Consider the following 20570-nt stretch of genomic DNA (forward strand, 5'->3'; position numbering starts at 1 on the left):
AGGAAGGGGTTGGGGGTTGGACAATTTCCCGCGACGAGAAGGCTGTTATTAAACGCGAGGACAGGACATCGATCGCGGGAAATTCAATTGCAAAGTCATACATACTGCACGCGAAAATCCTCGCGAACGAACACATTAATTTTGCAGGGGCGGCAGACTATTGCCAATGACACGGTACGAGTTTGCTCAACGGTATAATTGTTCCATGGTAGTTATGAAAGTTGGTTTCCGGTATGGATGACTTGTTGCAAACAGAACAGACGTGCCGACGCAATCGAATTCCTGAATTCTCGCGTTCCCTACGAGCCGGACCCGGTTTTAAATTTAACCATACGAAAAACGCTCACGGAAGTGAACGTCACCGAACGCCTCGAGGAAATCCAATTAGAAATGTTCGGCGTCAATTAGCGTGAAATCTATGTGAAATTTTAGAACGAAGTGTACGCATACCTATGTGTTAAAGCTCGCTTGAAGCGCGAAATTATCGAATCGTCGTAGCGGTGAAAGCATATGTCAGATCGTTGTTAGGAAACTTTTCTACAAATCTTGCTGTCTATTTTTTTCTTTATTTATCCGCTACACTATGCTTTGTACTCTGATAGTATGTGTTTAGAACGTATCACCATGGGGAAACAAAAATTTATCACTTGGCATGAGACACAATTCCAACGATAAGTACAAAATGACTCGAAACAGAAGAACAGTTTAATAACAGAAGAAAGAACGGAGGAAGAAAACAACAGACAACAAACCAGCGAAGAAAAACGATATACTCCTATCCTGCAAAAGCATCCCAAGCCATTCCAAAGGATCCCTGATGGACCCGATAAAACGACCCACCGTATCGGAACCGTAAAAGCAAAACCATAATCACGGTGAAAATGGAAAATTGAACGCGATCTTGCAGGTGGATGCACATGCGTGAATCGTTAGGGCGAACAACAGTCGATACTCGCGAGGGTAGGTTGGTCGTGTTCGGCAGCCGAGCGAGCCGCATGAATTTTTATGAGCTTAGGAAATTAATTTGTGTTTTTCGCTAAGCTCCGGCTTAGCGCCGCGGTAATTAATTGCGCTGATTGCCCTGCATCATTGATAAGCGGTTCTCTGGCTTTCGTAACGTTTACCCCCATTGGGCCATCTCTCTTTCTCCCTGTAGCTTCGCTGTGCCCGTTTCTCTGTTCCATTTGTCAGGTCGTACGCGCAGCGTTGAACGCCATCGTTTCCCTTCATCCCCCTTCGTCCTTTTGTCTGCGCGTGCTTTGGCCAGCCCCCGTTTTTCCGATTTGCAACGAACGAACTGTGTGTTCCTCGTAATTGGCCCGCGAACGAGCCATCGCGCGTTAAATCATGCACCAGGCGATAGGGTGCTTTTGAATTTTTGTCAAACCTGCGGTATACGCCAGATCGGATGGAACGTTGGATCGAGGGTGAGGGCTTTTTTTATGGAGGGTTTGTTAAAATGTTTTACGACTGTTTTATGTAACGCTAGTAGAACTCCCCTACATATATATATACACGTTACATACGTATTCGTAAAAGCAAGGTTAAGGAGAAGAAAGTTTAATCGCGATATCTTGATCGTATATTACAGACACTAGTTACTCCGCGTATCATCCAGCCTTGCACGGAGTCGGCGAGGATTCTTTCGTGAGACGAAAGCAAAGGAGGAACAGAACCACGTTCACTCTTCAACAACTAGAGGAACTGGAGTCAGCGTTTGCGCAGACACATTATCCGGATGTCTTCACGAGAGAGGATCTGGCGATGAAGATTAACCTCACCGAGGCCAGGGTTCAGGTTAGTACGATGAAACGAATGAATACGAAGCGAAAGTTGCGACTCTCGTGACAAACAGATTTGGACAAGTTTAGTGGATGCGTTAAAGAAGAAACAGATACGGTGTGTAAGTAGTGCAGCGAACGAATAATTTTCAGTTAGAAAGATAGAAGAAATACGATGAAAAGGAGAATCTGAAAAATTTAATATTCAAATTGGAAAATTTTGGAAACTAACCCCGTATACCGAATAAATTGAAATGTTCGTATCTCGTTTTGTTAAAAGCATTTGGTATATATTTCGGGCACGCGAGTCTCTAATGATTTTGAGTGGCACATTTTTTTTTTCGCTTTTAGTCCAAGAAATCAATTTCAAACGGTGTCAAATGGATAAATGGAACAGCGACGAGCGAAATAAAATAAGGCGAAAATGTCGCTTGACGAGCGGATTTGTAATCGATTGACCTTTAATTTATCAAAATATACAATCATATGCTAATGCGAATGCACTTTAATAAATGCGTTCAATTTCGCCCGGTTCATACGACAAATTTAATGTTCCTATAATAATTTTGAATATATTTGCCGATTTCTGAGAAAAGAGAAAGTGCATAAAGCGCAATCGGATAAAGTAAATACTCAAGCAATTTACACCGGTAAATAATATGAAACGATGCTATGTCAAATTTGCGATCACGAACAACCATTATATCTTGCAAAAGTATAGAAAGATGCGAGAAAGCAGAAATCTACCACAAATCTGTTCACGGTAAACCACGATATATTTCACGCATTCCCTGCAGGAGATTCTAAAGCAAACGGTCAAGCGAGACACAATGTGATCGATTGTTTCGATGCGCGACGGTAGATCGCACAGTGTAAGAGAAAGGGCGCAAGATGTAGGGTAGTTTTAGGGTACACCCATCTCCCATGGGAGGTGCTGACACCCTCGACCTGACGTAATCTTCTGACAGAGTAAGCCGGTAATCTCCGGGATTACTTTGTACTCTTGGCTACGTCCTCCTGCCCATATTTACTCGCACCGGCGTAATTCGCGCTACACAGAATCCCGGCAGTAATAGCGATTCCCTGCTGAAATCCTGTTGGAACATCTGCAGGATATCCGATCGGTGATGTCAGATTTTTAATTCGTCCCCCCCCCCCATTTTTACGTATTAACATTCTCATGATTCTCTCAAGAATCTTTTCCTTCATAGCCACCCAAAAGTTTATAACGTTTCAATTCGTATAACAAATCGCGCAACCAATATCGTTCGGTATACTGTCCAATTTGATATTAAAATCTTCCATCTCCTATTGCATTCGGAGATGCACTCGATTTAATTTTTACTAGACCGATAAGGCTTTCTACGAGATACATGGTTAATCGATGCAATTATACTCTTGGAATAGTGGTTTTTAATATAAACAGGATTTGGGGGGAGCGAAACATCGAGCGATAAAGATTAAACGAAGCAACGAGAAGCAAAGACGATGGGATTTTAACGTCGAATGTAATCTGATGAAGAATTAATAAACAAGAGCAGCAGAATCGCAATTCACCGGATTGATACCGTACGAAGAAGAAATAATCCCAAGAGACTGCGCATTTTCATATCTCGTCCCGATATTGCATACAACCAGAAAGGTCCAGATTTTCAGCTTGCGTTAAACACGGTTGAACGACAAACATCTTTCTTCGTAATTAAGACGATTTGTTGAAATAGGAAGGATAATTACAAATCCAAATCTACAACGATCCTACGTCGTTCAGGGAGAATGAGTGACTAACAAGAAAGCTAGGAAAAGAAAAAGAATGGGGGGGGAGAGAGAGAGAGAGAGAGAGAGAGAGAGATAGCAGAGAGTCTAGTAAAAGAATCCTTCAGCGTGGTGTGTCCAGCAGAGGGGCACGGTATTATCCCGCTGCATTGTTCGGATTATAAGACGAGAAGGCCATGGTAGGCAGTGGTGTACACAATGGCAGGAAGGTAGGGACAGGACGGCTATGACGCAATTACGGCGCAGACTCATTGTTTCATTAGGGAAGACAAAGGGAATCTGAAATAATGGACAAATAGGCGCGTTTATGCAACGCCGGTCCTCTTCTCCTACTCCAATTAGAACCCCGTGCGGGGTAGAACGAGCGCGGGGGTGGCTGAACCATCGTCAGTGGATCGTCCGAGGTAGTTACCAACCTCTGACGTTTGTTCGTCGCCCCGTGTATCGTGCGCAACAATTATGCTACACGCACACCGCCGCTGCAGGGAAAGAAAACCGAGCATGCGCTACGAACGAGAGGCCACCACTGTCAACGTTACATAGTCGCGTGCTCTTTGGCCCGGTTGAATTTCAAAGCGTGCAACGCGAATTACGGCGCTACGAGACGCGAGCCGACACACCTAACTATGCGCGGCTGTGTACGTCGCTCGTCCACGATGAATTTTACACTCGTGGAAAATGGGAAGAACGATGATCGTCTTATAGCTGTATAATTCGATCTGTATGCAATGGAAGTTGGATAATCGAGTCGTCCGGTTAAATTGAACGATTCCTTGGAGAACAGTGGGACGATACCGTGGAAAAATTCAGATATAGAAAATTCCGATAGAACGTCAAAAAATATCCGGAAAGATTTATTTATCATTATTATTTCATAAAAGTGATAACGCTACAAGATTACGCATTTCAACAGTTTTAAAACACCGTTATCCTGTTTGAGAAAAAGGAAGGGGCCAAATGTAAAGAATAATTAAAAGCAGATTTGCAAAGCAAGTGGCAAAAAGATTAAGCGCATTTGACTTTGGTCAGAGCGGAACAATGCTACTGCTGACGTGTTTGGATTAAAAGCAATAAAAAAGGGGGAGGGGATGCGATTAAAAAATAAAGAAGAACAAAGGGATAACGGGAGAAGGAACGTATGAAATACACGGGGGTGAAGAACAGCGATGCCTTTTACCATTGGATTACATACCGTGCTAATGCGCTTATAAATTTGCAAGCAAAAATGTACCTTTCGTTTTTTTAATGAAAACATAATAGAGAAGTAAGAGGCTTTGGCACCTGAGTTTCGCATATATTCACCAAGATCGCGTGTAATTGATTTGCGAAACAGACGATTATTTCGTTCAATTTTTCCAAATTAAATGACGATTTAAACGTAACCTTTTCATATACATTACGAAGAACAGTAACCAATTTACTTTAGCTTTGCAAGATATCATGGAAACGATCGACCACCGTTAAAGCACGTTTCGTCGATCCATATCGATCTATCACACTTTTCTGTAAGAAGCGTCGAAAGATTAAATGCGTTTATTTCATGGAGGGAAACGAGTCGACGCCATTACCGACGTCTTTCGGATTAAATCCGTATTGAAAAAAAGAGGACATGCGCGAAGCGAGAGAAGAGGGAAAGAAAACGGGAACGATCCGGTGGAAAGACAAAGAAAGAGAGATTGGCAGTCCCGACGGAACCGCGGCTTTGTTCCCAGCTATTACTCGCCCCCGCAACCCTGAGGATATTATTATATCTTTCCCCGTCAGCCGGTATCCACCGTCCTCGTTTCCCGTGTACGAATTCGAAGGCAACGCGAAGCTGGCTCATCGTATTTATTTTATTAAACCATTTTCCAAGCTTCCTCTCGCCGTGAAACTTTCGCTCCAGGACAAAAGATAATCATTCGCCGGTACTCGACCGATCTCTAATAACGCGTTTTGTCTTTTAGAAGCAAGACGGAGGAAGAATTACGTTTGCGCCAATATAATTGACTTCCCGGAACTTTATTTTATTATCGATTCCAATCCGTTAATGAGTTCTCGTTACTTTTGCGCCGTGATTCTTCGAAACTTTCTTCGATCCGCTTAACTCTCGTCGAAGATTTTCGTGCGAAATAACGGAAGGGTTTTTTCAGTAATTTGCGATGATATTTCATCGATCCTGGAACGTCTAAGAAGGCGAATCGACTAATCAAACGACATAGATTAATATACGATCGTTCTCTGATCCTACAAATTTTCCAAAAGTGACGTTTCGATCATCGTAAATGTAATGTCTGTTTCGCAACGTGTAAAGCCTGTTAGCAGCGTGCTAGGTACCTTAAACTTGCACGTTGTCGCAAACCGTAAGAGCTTCAGAAAGTTCAAAGTAGGAACTCGTTCTGGAAGAAGCTGGTGTTAGGGTGCAATCGGAAAGCAACGACACACGGAGTGAACGAGAGCACGAGGCGGCGGAGGACCGCCGGGTATAATAAAGTCTATTTCAGTTGGTATTATGTCAAGTTAGGCTCGTTAGCGGAACTCGAGCTTTTTAAAAAACACTCGGCCGCTGTGGTTGCTGTCGGCTCGTTGAACATGCACGCGGGCAAGAGGCCCAACACCCCCTCTGGTCCAGCCGCGAATGCCATCCCCTACATGCAATTATCCTTCCATATCCGCACACCAGGTGTAGCCCTATAAAGCAGCTTAAGTGCCGCCTTCAGCGCCGTTCCTCGTCGTACTCTCGTTTGCTTTTTATCTTCCTTTCTTTATTTTTCTTTCTACACTGTATCGTACACCTTTTACTCTATTTACACCTTCGTCGTAATCAATTGCCGAGGAGTAGATTAGCCGAAGTGTCCTCTTCTTCTTTCTTTTTTTTTTTTTTTTTTTTTTTGGATCGATCGTTCGATCTCGATGTGGAATATTTGTGGGTTAAAGTTATTACGAAAAGTTCGTGGATTCTCGACGGACAATCTGCGATAGTATCCGTTAAGACATCTTCGCTCGTTTGTTTGATCATCGTCTAATCAAAAAATATTGGAAATTATTCCAGGTATGGTTTCAAAATCGTAGAGCAAAGTGGAGGAAAAGCGAACGTTTGAAGGAGGAACAGAGAAAAAGGGAAGGTAACGGGGGAGGTGGTGCATTGGAAACGACAGGCCTGGCACCGCCAACGTCTTCGTCGGCAGGTCCAAGTCCCACAGGACACGACCCTGAAGGTACGATCGTGAATAAAAACACGGCAACTTCAAACGTATTACTATTAATATCGATGTAATAAATTTCACGTTCTTCTTTCGAAGAGAGACAATTTTAGTAATTGCAGAAATGAAAAATTCGAGATCTGTCGTTTCGACGAGTTTCTTCTAGCGTTTAAGAAGCAAAACTAGCATCGTTCAGAATTGGTATTTTCTGCTTAAAAAGGAACAACAAGCAGCAGCGCCCCTGACGCGGAAGACGCCGGCCCAGATGGAGCTGGCGGATCGAGGAGTCCCAGCACGACTTCCGCGTCGGTCAGTCCGCGGCCTCAGCAGAGTCAGCCGTCCTTGGGTGGCGTCTCGACGCCACCGCCAACCCCCATAAGGGCGCCGCCGCCACCACCTAGCACCATGGGAGGTCTCGGCCCACCCGGCGAGAGGTGAGCTTTTAGCTTCGTTTGTATTTACGTCTTTAGGAAATATCTTCTTTCTTCATCCGCCCCCGCACACCCCCGCCCCGTTTTTCCCTCGTCTGAAACTCAGTCGTGGTTCCACGCTGCAAGCACCGCTGAACACGTCGACCGGATGCTTGATACGCGCCATTAAACCACTCCTCGTCGCTTCCTACCCGACCCCCTTTCAGCCCCCCAACCCTCATGCTGCGCCACGTTTTCGTCCCAGTATGCTCGCTGCCATTCGTATAATCGCGATAATTGTCGCCTCGTTAAATCGCTACGGGACCCCGAGACGAGCGCGCAAACGCGTACAACCGAACGAGTTGCATACGCGCGATTTAGGAGCTGACCGTTCCCTGCTGCGCTGTTTTACGATTCTTCGGCATGGTAGATGACTTGTTTGAGTTTAAAACATCGTAGACGAAGATCGCACAGGGTTGTCGACTGGGAATTAGGTTGAGATTTATAGAGAATATGAAAGATCGGCAACGACGAGCGCGAGCAAAGGAATTGGGTTTAATACCGTTACGTTCTTTAGGTGTGCTGTTTGAGAAAAATAAGAGCAATTGGAAATAAGGAAAATTTTGAAGGAAGTAGATAATGGGGAGAAATGGGTCGTTCTGTCGAGAATAGAGGGATTCCAAAGAAATTCCCGTAGAAGAGTGAAATTTAAACCTACTTCTTACCCGACACATATTCAACGAAAAAAATTCACGTACACCAAGCTGGAATATGAAAATAGATTTTCAACTGTGTTCCACCATTCTACTGACAAAAGAGATGTTATATTTATGAATTATGTAACAACGAAGCAAACGAAAAACCCCACGGGTTTAAAATATTCTTCTACACCGTTCTAAAAATAACAATGTCATAAACATAGGCATTTCGTGATACGTTGCGTGTTTCGTAGCGTGCATTAACGTAAATATTTCTTTGTATTATCATCGTTGAATTAATGATTCTTCGATCGAATTAATATTGCAACGATACTATTCCGAGAAAATCATGTTATTGGAAAGCAGAGGATAAGCCATTATAGCAATGGCATTAATGTCAGTATCAATAATAGCGTTTGTGATTAATATTACTAATATATTAAATGTTTGCCGTTAATATCAATATTCATATATCCATCTCATTCATTTTCAACGAAGCTTTTCCTCGAATAAAACTTCCGAATTAAGAATACTTTTGATACAATAGTATACTAGATTAAGAAATCCAAGCGTTAATGTTTCGAAAGCGAGAGATTCATTTTCACGTTCTTCGACAAAGAATTACTGCTTCTTACGCAAGACAGATACGCAAAAATCAGCATTTACACGGTCGTTCTAAAACGGGAAAGCCAAGAAAATAAATCCAAGAGACCATAACCAATTCCTGCGGATCTTGCATGCACACAGCCACGTATATACGTGCATATAGGGCTGAAAGCTTGAGCGAAAGAAACACGATTCGCCGATTTCCTCCCGACGACGGTAAGTATTCGACGGTGGCTCTTTATAATCCCAGACAAAGCTCCCCTCTCGCATCGACGGGAATGGTAAGAACAATACCCGAAACGTAGACACACGGAATACACTGGTAGCGGGATGACTCGAGTCAAGATGGTGGAACAGACCGCGGATGGAAACAGCAAGGGGATTCAGAGGGGGAGGGTTGAAACGGTAGGAAGATACTCCTTCGCCGTCTCCGCAGTTGTAATTTATTTAAAACCGCTCGCCGTAAATATATCCTCATCATTTATTCAGCGGCTCGGCAGCTTCTCGACTGCAGGGGTGTACGCTTTACTGCGTTCTTCCTTACCTACCAACCAGCCCAAGAACACCGAGAGACTGTTCCATGTGCAGTCGATTCTCGCGGAACAGGGGCGGATCCGGCACGGAAGGGTGACTCGTTCGAAACAGGCTATCTCTCTCTCGTCCTTCTTTTAGCCCGCGTCTCTCTTGTTTTACAGTAACGCTCTTAGGAACGTGGGATTTAAATTACTTGCGGAGAACAAAATCTTGAGTGGAATTGGTCTCCACTCCGGCACCTGTATCGATCCTCGTCTATTCGATGCATTCCGATATCCGCCTTGATATTTGGTAGAAACATATCGTAAAGAAAGATTCCGAATGTTAACGTCGAAGATGACAGTTGTAACGAGTTTGACGATCGTCAAGCTATCGATCTAGTCGATTCGCTGCTCGAATTGTTCGTCTCTTGGACGCAGTATCTTTATTTGCAACCAGTTAATACCCAGAGTTCAAACCGCGACAAACAGCGATCAGCAATTGCGCGTTTCTCCCGTAAGAGGATCTCGCGCTTAAAATACGCACGCGGAGTAATCGTAGAAGCTGCGAGTATGCACAGACCATGTAGATATTAGACGCGTAGAGACCAAGAAACAAAGTGCGTGTACGCAAGGAAGGGAAGCGAGCGAGTGTAAGTAACGTAAGTGCACGCTAGGCTACGCAGCTAATTGCCGCCAATTATCGCGCTTACCGCGGTTCGAGCTTTCCTCTCTGCGCCTCTACGGTCGCTTTCACCTCCTTCGCCACCCTCCGTTACTATCCCGTTGCGGTTTCCTACGCCTATCATCTTCCACCAACCAAAATCCACTACTAGCCCTAGCGCACAGACTCTCAGTTTCGCTTCAATTTTTGAACGATGATCCGTGTATCATCGTTTATCCTTTATTCTGTCCTTTGCCTGTCCACTTTCCAAGCAGAATAGACAGGTACGACGTCTGACGCTTACAGAAAATTCTACCTTAACGCTTTCATGGGCGCAATTCAAATTTTTGTGGAAAAGCAGAAATTTCGACGTTTGTGCTATGAGTTGTATGGATCATACCGATTTTATCTACCTATTTTGTATTTTATCTAGTTAACTTTTAATAAAATTTCATCTTTTAACCCGTAAAAGGTAATAAAAATAAATTAAATTCAATGCAATTTAATGCTTTTTAGCATATATCTAAATTTTTATATTATTTTCCATTATTTATTATTCATTAGCCTCAAATGCTTTCTTCTTCGTTATTTATCTTCGCAAAATTATTTATCCTCCTTCCACAACCCTGTATCTCGACTTTAACTCTCCTTAACTTTCCCTTTTTTTCTACAGATTCCGCCGTCTATTTGTACACGTTTACCCATCATCGTATCTCTCTGTTTACCATTTTCGCTTCGTCTCCGTTCGCCTAATTAAACATCTCTCTCGTTCCGCCTTGAAGACTCATCGTATCCGTGTTTCCGTCACTCTTGAGTTCCGTCTCGAGCTTCACCTCAGGCACGTTACATTAATTAAACAATATTTGCGATTAATATTTGAGATAATCATCAGCGCCTCGAAGCAGCCTCCGCCGGCTGTTGGAGGATGCGGAATATCGCGCGTGCTAATCGGGTTAGCGCTTTCGTGAGCCCTTCTGCTTTCCTCTTCCACCCTTGCTTCTCTCACCCCTCCCACTAACTTCCACAACTTTGAAGTCGTATCTCGTTTTTCTAATCATTCTCTGTTGCAATCTCCACTCGCTCGATAAAATTTTATACATCAAAAGATTCCATTTTTCGATAACGATATTCCCGATAAAAATTTTACCCCGATCGCTCGGTCCAAATTCCTCTTCCACGCTACGAGCACTCTCTACCTGTACCAGGTATTCCCCGTTCTCCGTTTTGTCCTAAGCAATTGCCACTCGTTCGACAAAGTTTTCTTATTCCCTCGATACACCGATAACGATTAATCAACATTGTTCCCTAATTGAAATTCTAGCGGCCCGGGGTTGGCGACGGGTTTCAGGCCAGTCGAACCACCCACGTCTCTGTTCTTCTCACCGCACTTGGCAGCGCAATTTTCTCCGCCACTCTTCGGTAACAAGGTGGTCAGTAGCGCGCCAACATCGCTAACCTCGACGACTCCGTCGCTCTGGACCTCGAGCGATCATCGACCTGGAAGCTTGCAGGACATGTTGTCCTGGTCTCCGGCCGGATGGCCAGGTTCCCTGTGTGGCTGCTGCAAGCCTGGAACCGGGGATCTCCACAGGAACAGCAGCCTGGCCGAGTTAAGAAGAAAAGCTCAGGAGCACTCGACCGCTTCCGCGCTTCTCGGTGGGCTGGCCGGTTTTCCTGGAGGTTTGCCGTTGCCGTTGCCCCTGCCGTTGTTGCCGCCGTTGTTGGGGCTGTCCAGGAGGCCTGAACACCATCATCATCATCTGCCGAGCATGGTGCACCAGATACAGCCGACCACAAAAGAGGATCCCTAGGATCGCGTGCAGCGCTCGCCTGACGGGCTCGTCGCCCCTTGACACTGGGCATGGCATGTATTTGTTTCAAGACGTTGGTTCATTTTTCTCCTATTCTTTTACGGTTTCGCTTCGGTTTCGTTTAAGAATGACGATATTAGGGGAACGGTTTGCGAATTTCTCAAGAAAAGGCCTAGAGGTTTGAAAACTGATGATTTCTTGCGTGGAATCGCGGATCTGTTCGTTTAATGGGAAATTTATTCGTTTCGATGTAAACGTCGTTCCTTTAGGAAGATACCTGGTGTTCGATCAAACGATGAAAACAAGCTGATAATCAAACGACTTTAAACAACTGAACGATCTGTTTGAAGCGAAATTTGCCGAAACTAGATTAAACGAAAGTACAATGAAAGCCGAAGCTTTCGAAACTTCTTTTACCTCGTTTCTCGTTTAGTTATAGAAAAGATTGAAAGATATAATTCTAATGTAACTAATTAAAATTTACGTCCACGATAACGAAAAATCAAACTAGGATACTAGGACACGATCATTAGACGATTTATATATTCTTTCAAATATAATTTTTCGTCCCTTGTCTCGCGTGAACGCAGTTTTGCCTTAACGAAAGAAGCATGATTAACGAAAGTCTAAGATCGCGTGACAAATTTTACTTTTATCGAAATCGAAAAACGCTCGTGAGAACTTTTACGGCCATCTGTAGATAATTCACAAATTGCAGTGGACTGTCGCCAATAAATAGACTATGAACGATTAATTGATCACCAACGCTGTACGACTAAGTACTCGTTTTTCTGGTTCAAATATGAGAACGGATCGTCGATCGCAAAGGACCAACACGTGCCTGATGCGCTCTATACTTATGGTAATTGTCTGACAGGCGAAATCAAATGTTTCGATCTGCGCAGGAACGTTCGAATATCCGTTATCGATCATTTTTTAACCAATTTCATTTGTAAACGAAATGGATATCCGTATTACTGTGATGACAAAGAAATTCTGTAGTTGCAAAGCAAGTAGAAAACATAGATATTTAATATCGTTATAGACGTAACATTTCGGTGAAATTTGTAATCGACGAATTAGAATTCACGATTTCATGAAACGAGATATCATTGCTTATAAACTCAATTGAAAAGTTAATTATCGGTCAATCCGGCGATTTTATTTTACGTATAATATTTTTTGAAGAATTTTCTAACTTCTTTTCCGTTGCTAATATATATTTAAAAAAAGCGTGCTTCTCTCGACTCTAAGAGGAGGAAACACGAATTAATTTGTATTCCGTGATAGGATAATTTCTATTATCACCCTTAAATCGAATCTATGACAATTTTCTTGAATTATATGATTACTCTATCGCATTATTCAAATAATACGGATATCCGTATTATCCGAGTAACACGGATATCCGCTTTACTCGCGCGACACAAGCACGCGCCTCGGATAATGTTTCTATCACTTAACAAGAAACGAAAAGAGAAAAAAGGAAAGCCGAGAAGAAACTAGCTCCGCCTCGTTCCTCGATATACTCGAAGATAATCGAATGCACAGATACGAGGATGTCCGTCACCTTAAATAACATAGCGTCCGGAACACTTTGAGTCTGTTCGTTAGAGAGAATTAATTTTTCAGGTAAAGCAAACTGTGAAAGTTTCAGCCGGTTTCCCAATCCTTTTATTATCCAAGAAGAAAGATGAAATCTTTAATCTTTGCTCTAATTACGGAATTCTTTGCATTATAAAAAGGGATAACGATATTGGATCAAGTAATAGATTGAATAACGAAGTATTTGAAGAGTGAAAAACAATTTCAATCTGTTTCTGTAATAAAATAAAATGGATAAAAATTACAAGTTGACCGTTTCCGTCACTTTGGTAATTCGAATGTTAAAAGGAAAGTCGAAAATTTCCGGTTGTTCCAGATCAAGTTAAGGCTGACGAGCATCCTTTAAAATCACGTTATGATTTTAAAAAATGGGCACGTTAACCACGAGTCGACGGCTATTCGTACATGCCTTAAAATAATTTCCATCGACGTAATGATGTAATTTTAGAAAAGTCAAGGGAGTGAAATCGCTGTACGAGTGCTATCCATCGTAGAGATACGAGCCAATGGTGTGTATATATGCACGGGAAATAACGATATAAGAGTCGACAGTCCCCTAAACAGTCACGTGCTATGTTCATTTTAATCGTCTCTACGATTCGTGCTCGTGATTAGTTAAGAATCGTTTCGATTGCGTTACAGTACGATCAACGTTCGTTCTTTTGGATTACGAAGGCGTGGTATAACGACATAACGACGAAAGACACGTAGATACTAGTAGAGACCTGTATATTAAATCCCGGTGAATTGTCAGTGCTAATCAAGGATAATCTAATAAACAATATGTTACAAACTAGCAACTATCATGTAGCTTGAACTGAATTATAGTGAATTATTCGAATAAACATGTTCTCTCGTGATAAAACGTGTGTTTAATAAAGACAAAATAAACGAATAAATAAATTGTCCTGTCCCGTGGCAATCTGTTTTCCAGAATCTTCTAAATTTCTCCCAACTTTACTTTAACAGAGAGTATTCCGTTCGTATCGCTTGTACCTTTCGCCGTTCCTATTTCCTTTTACTTTGTTTCTCACAGGGAAATACCGAAATTCGCTATATTAAGAATAAGAAAAATATGAAAATTTATCGATATCAGTCTTCGAAAGAAACGGTTATTGCGTTTCGATGGAAAATTCCATTTATAAATGACGATCAATGAAGATTCTTAGAAGCTTTATAATCCGTTCGATCGAACGAACTAAAATTTTCACGATCTAGTCGACGTGGTACGCTGCGAAGGATCAGGTGTTCACTTAAGGGATCCCAGAATCAACTCGGTACTGAGTGATCAAAGGCTATAGTGAACCTATCAGAGAGATTTACTGGAGTACTAACATCTAATAGCAATTGAGCGTTGAATTACACGCGGTGTACAAAGGAAGGGATTGATCGACAACATGCATCTGCCGATGTATTCGTAATCAGTTTGAAACAGGGTAAGTTAGACGTTCAACTTGATCCTCGGCATACAGACGAGTTTCTTACTCGAATAAAATTACCTACGATATGGACTTTCGCTCTCGACGATGAAATATATTACAAAGAAACGATGCTTCAAGTACTTCGAAAAGAAATTGAACAAAATTGAAGACTTCACAGTTACGTGTTTGATTAGAATCGCAGCGTAAAAAAAATTTGGAAACGTCGTATTTAGAAAATATGCATGCTCGTGCTCGATAAAAATTCTCCTCTCCGTAGGCAACGAGATAACGAAATAAACGTACCGATGATCGATCGTGATCGAATTAATCGATCCACTCGAGAACCGCTAAACACCGGTTTCGTACTACGGTTTCGTAGAAAAATGAAGGCAACGCGAATAATTCCGTTAGCGGGGTAAACTGATCCCTGGAAGAGGAGCCCTGCCGCAAACAACGGCATTCCGATGCGCTATATCGGGTCTTAGATCGAACAATTTCCCAGCTCGAAACCACGTTGTACCGCCGATTCTCCGAACGGGGGTTTTTTAAACAAAGCACGCCTCTAAAAACCGAGACGAAGTGCCATGACGCGAGACACAGTGGGCAGGGGGAGGTGGAAGGATAAAAGAGGAGGACCGGTTCGAGAGAAATACCGCCGGAGAGGATGAGGAAGGGGTTGTTGGCAATCAATGCTCCTCATAAGAAAAGCTCACCCTCTCTTATGGGATCAACCCTCCCCTAGCGAGGTCCGCACCGAAAGAAAGGAGAAGAGGGGCAGAAAACGAGGACGGAGACCTCCTACGTGGCATAGAAAAAGAGGAACCGAACGGAATCTATTTCAGGTAAAACGAGAGAAACTAATGCGATAGAGGGAGGGAGAGAAAAGAGACAGACAGCCGGACAGAGAGAAGAAACGAAGGAACAAGGCGAAAGAGGGGAAGTTCTGTCCAAAACGGAAAGAGACGCGCAAAGAGGAATCGCCGCGAGAGGAACGAAGATGGTTACTATTCGCGGGACGAGGACAGAGAGGATAGCCAGAGGGAGAGGGATAAAACGATACGAGGGGGTTGTTCCTGGCTCGACCAACCAGAGACAAGACGCCATTGATCGGCACGTGGCTCGGGGGTTGGTTCAACGGATTCCGGCAGGGTGGAGGATAGTAACTTCTGCTTCTGCTCGTAACCGTGGCGTGGTGGTGGCAGCGACTCGCAAGAAAGTGGAGGTGGAGAAGAGGTCGTTGCCGATGGTGGGAGTACAGACGTATTCTGCACACTCCGTTACACTTACTGGTAAACCGTATTAATCAACGACATCATGGTTTATCCCCCATTCCTCCCCACTCTTTGGCATCCATCTACCTCAAGCTACTCTATCCTCCGGCTCCGCGGGCTCCATCGCGATCTATGTAGGAAAACGTGTGCACCGACGTTGCCTTACTCCAGCACCCGCTCCGCCGGATACGGATGCGGTGGATGAACGGGGTGGGTGACTGGAGGGCGCGGAGCTGGAAGACTGATAGCGGACCGAGCCAGGGAACAGGCGTAAAGACGCGTATGCGAGGGAAATACCGAACGAGCGGCTAAGAAAAGCGAAGGAAAGGAGGCTGCACGGTGAAAAAGAGTGAATTGATTGTAAGGAACGGGGCGCGCTCGGAGGTGAAAAAGTAGAGGAATGAAAAGAAGCACGAGAAAACGGGAAACGATACGGTGGAACGAGCTTGAAACAAGCTTTAACGGAAAACGTGGATGCAGGAGAAGTTTAAAAAGTTTAACGGGGGTAACGAATACGTTCGACGATGAATTTCTGAAATTACGTAAAAAGTGCGTAACGAAGACGAAGGTCGTCACGATAGAAAGAGTTTGATTTTACGCGATTTACGAATACTATATAATATAGAAAAGAAATATCAAAGGTTTCAAAAAAAGGTTTCTCAATGTACTCGGTGTATAGAAGATATATATGTATTTTGATACGGAGAATGGAAGGGTGGCGAAAAATAAATGGGATAGCAAGGACGAAAGTTGACGAACGTAAAATAAGTATGGCAACAAAAAGCAAAATAAGAGAATCGGAGAAAAAGAGGAAGAGAAAAAGAGAGAGAGAGTTTCCGCGTGAATTGTAGGAAGAAAGAGATGGAAAAAGAGAGCAGAAGCGAGGCGCCAGGTCACTTTGGGGAAAGAGATCGACGCTTAACAATGTCTCTCGATACCCATTACGTGGCTAGCTGGGATTCAACGAGCCACTACTACCACCCCTATCAGCGTATATAGACGAAGGAAGATCCGATTGATCCTCTACCTCTAGCCCCTTCTATCGTAACTTTAAACGCGGCTCACACAATCAATTTTCTAAGTACATAATTCTCCTGTTTCTCTTATTTCGGATCGAACGATAATACTATATACGACAAATCGATATCATCGTCTACGTCGAGCTTGTTGGATCTCAAGCAGATCTTCAACCAGTTATGTTTTATAATTTTCCTGGAATCCTCCGTATTTGTTTAAAATCAAATATGATTTTACGCTGAGAGCTTCGGGAATGGAGAAGTTCCGAGAATTTGAATATGAAAAAATTACAATGAACAGAAGAGAGACGCTTACTCGATTGTTGGATTTTTATATGAGAGAAAAAAACACACGCTAAGTACACGAGTCATTTCTGTACGAAATTACTTCGGTGTCTGCTTTCGATAGCTCTGCGAATTCGTTTCTTCCTCTTGTATAAAATTACGATTCAAAATGTATATCTTCTAAAAATGTTGAAAACCCAACCACCGTCATTCAAACGCATATCTACGCTGTACGATTCGCAACGAAACAACCATCCTCCATCCTCCGCATCAAAATCGGATTAAAATAGCGTGTCTTCTAATTCAACTTGCGTCCCGTAAAATCCCGTACGGGGGAATCTGCCAATCGCGATAACGAGTTCCTGTGTAAGCGTTTCACGGTACTCAATTTCTTCCCGTTACAGTCTTTATCCCTCACAATCTTGTCACGTCTGAGTTCGGCGTTTCGACGGCAATTATTCCAGCCACGACGTTTATATTAATCACGATCCAGAGAAGGGCGTTACACGATCAACTTGCGAATCAGGACGTGGTAACTGATTTTATAGAGCATCGGAAGGATCCTGGCAGAATCGCGGAGGTCGAACTGGCGTGGTGGCCTGATGTCGGTAGACAGTGATTAATACGGTCAACGTCGTCTGGTATCTTCTTCCCTAACTGGAAGAGGAGCTAGGCTCGTCTGCGTAGGAAGGGGATGTGCTCGCGAAACAACGTTTTCAACCGAGCTGCCGGTGCTCTCGAGAGCGTACTCCGTGGTAAAAGGTTTTACGAAATTCATTGTCAGACAATTTGCATGTCAAAGCCGTTCGAGAGCACGCTCTACGACCTACCAGCCGGCGGGGGAGAAGCGTCTGTCTCTGCTCCTCCTTGCTGCACCACGTCGGCTAACCGACCCTCTATGGCCTACAGATCATGGAATTAGGAAAAAATGAGGCCACTTTGTGGCCAACGCACCGATCCAACCTACGCGATTGTTTATCGAGGGGATTATCGTCGGGGCTTGAAAGGAATGCTGCGCGATGCTCGCCTTTCGAGCGGTAAATCGAGCTCGATGGGATGCTATGTTCAGTTTGCGTTGGACGAAACCAAGTACCTCTTGATCGCGAACGTACAACGACACTTGGAAATTCTAAAAGAACGTTCGTTAGAGGTTTTTAATTAGCAGTAATTTAGTAACATCGAAAACGAGACAATTGAGTTTTGAACTAGAAACCCGATCAAGTTCTTGGCGGCACTTCTCTCTCGCTTGAGAACGATGGAATTTTGTATATTTCGTACTATTAGATATCGCGTAATACATATTAAAAGGATAAATTTTATGCCTAGAGAAGGGCAACGAAAAATAAACGATCGTTACAGAAATTCCGCGTTAAAAAAAGAAAGAAGAGCGAATAGGTAGCGCTTTATGCCGCTTCGTTAATTTAAATAAAAAATTGCTTGCAAGCATTATTCTCTCTCGTATTTACCGTGTTTCCATTTTCGACGAGAAAATCGTTTTTCCGGAAAATCGAACGGCAATTTCTTGCTGAATTATGAATTGCGATTTTGTATAAAAGCGGCATTACAACGGTAGAGAGGAGGGCGTTGTAATCGAATCACTTTATACAGGGAAATGAGGATACTTTACGGGGGTTTCGCGCTCGTCAAAATAAAACAATCGCTTCTGTGCCCCAAGAAAATGCAACCTTCGTTTTAGAGGCTGAGTTTTACACGAGCCGACGATTACTATCTCCGTTGCAATTTCTCGGCTTCTTCAAATAGAATCTATCAATTTACAATTACCGAGGCTTAATGTTTCGAGGATTTCTAATGTCTCATATTCAAGTCATTACCCAGCGTTGTGTCGTCCACCTAACAATTTTTTAACACGATTTTTCTACACTTGCGTAGAAAAGAAGTAAATCAGCAACTATTGCGTGCATTACCGATACCAATCTATTATATAATATCTACGTGCACACGATATTTCTTCGTTTTCGTTGATATACGATGGCGTATCGCTAACGTAGATGAAAATTCTTTAAAATTCAAGCGCCGCAAAGTGTATCGAGAATAAAAGGGCTGCGCGTATAATTTCGGGACAGGGTATCGTATATATTTTAGCGAAGCGAAGGGTGAAAGTTGCGCCGGACAAAGGGCGAGGGCGTAGAAGGCGAACGAAGAAACGACCGCCTGGATCTCCGGTGTAACGCCTTATAAAGAGTAAGGCCACGGCACGAGGGCGGGAGGAGAATTTATCGTGGTTGTCTGGCGGAGCTAAGGGGATCAGCGGCCGCAATGATTTTCAATTTTCAAATCCACTTCCCGTCTGTTCTCCTTCGTTCTTCTTCCTATCGGGATATCGAATCGGCGTATTTCGTATACAGACGGTTCCTAAGTTTTCGCGAAGACGTACAAGACACGGGCGGATACACGTTGCACTTTGAATCTATTTCAACTACGTTTGTGTTCGCTTCCGTGTACGAATATGTATACCTAAATAAACATTTACCTGCACAAGAAGAAAACGGTAATTTTCATTTTTTTTTTTCTCGATTTGAAATCCTTTCTTAAAGATTTCAAAATAAAGCTACCATTACAAGATATCCTAAATATTCGTTTTAATTATTTCCAGATAACGTGTATGTGGCAACGTGTTTCGAAGAGACTTGTTCCATCCGCATCGCCGCGCTGGAAATGAATCCTAAAGCGTCATCAGGCCAAAGGGAAAGAAGAAAAAGCGAAATGGTCGTCCGTAAAATTGGATTGCACGGTTTGGTTTTTTCTTTTTCTTTTTTTTTTTTATAGGCACGTGGTTGCAATACCACCGACATAGCCTTTACCCCGAGAAAGCGGAAACGGAACTGGATGAAGCCAGTACCGCCGGCTCGAAGTTAACGAGGTTTTCCTCGGTTGGTAAATTTGCCGCGGATTGGATCGCGCGAAAACACGCGCACTAACGTGGTTTCCAACGAGCCCCCTCGCCCCTTTCTATCCGTCCTCGTCCCTCGGCCGAACCATCCACCGGTGTCACCGACATTCTGCACTTTGATCATCGTGAATCGCCAATGATGCCTCGATGCTAAAATGCTGCTTCCGTAACGCGATTACCGCAGTCGACTCCACCGAATATTTTCGACCCCTTTTTTTCCTACTTTTTTCTCTCTCCTCTTTTTCCTTTCTTTTTTCCAATTTTTTTCTACGTCCCTCCTTCTCTTCTTTAATGCAGGATACGTGGGAACTCTGGAAGCTCGCTCGCTCGCGAAACCTGCCCTCGATATATTCGATGCTGAAGCTCGTTACACTTTGATCGCAGCCCGCCGCGCCGGTTCGCGAGGACGAAAAAGGATTCGCCGCGGTTAAGCTTTCAGCGTGCGGTTCGCTCGTTAATCGAGTCTCACAGGATCCGTTTTAGCGTCTCGCTTAATGCGACGACGAGGAATTCGCCTAACGTTTATTCTGCTTGGCAATTGCACTGGAATTGCCGTGTTTTGGATAAAACAGTGAAGAAGCTTTCATCGTTCACAGCAGAGAATCTTTTTAGATTGCCTCTACT

General features: G+C 43.4%; 2 protein-coding genes across 2 annotated transcripts in view; one reads left to right on the forward strand and one right to left on the reverse strand.

The window, feature by feature from the left end:
- The window catches only part of Drgx (Dorsal root ganglia homeobox), a 39819-nt gene extending 25912 nt beyond the window's left edge, over positions 1-13907 (forward strand). The window contains exons 3-6 of the mRNA XM_069124754.1: positions 1592-1797; positions 6586-6751; positions 6957-7170; positions 10948-13907. Coding sequence (XP_068980855.1) covers positions 1592-1797; positions 6586-6751; positions 6957-7170; positions 10948-11437 — 1076 coding nt within the window. The 3' untranslated portion in view covers positions 11438-13907. The remainder of the gene's footprint in view (positions 1-1591; positions 1798-6585; positions 6752-6956; positions 7171-10947) is intronic.
- The window catches only part of for (cGMP-dependent protein kinase for), a 114200-nt gene that overhangs the window by 90645 nt on the left and 2985 nt on the right, over positions 1-20570 (reverse strand). The gene's annotated exons all lie outside the window — the stretch shown is intronic.

The sequence above is a fragment of the Bombus flavifrons genome, chromosome 12 (assembly GCF_040668555.2).
Source record: "Bombus flavifrons isolate JBK064 chromosome 12, iyBomFlav1_principal, whole genome shotgun sequence".
Taxonomy (NCBI): domain Eukaryota; kingdom Metazoa; phylum Arthropoda; class Insecta; order Hymenoptera; family Apidae; genus Bombus; species Bombus flavifrons.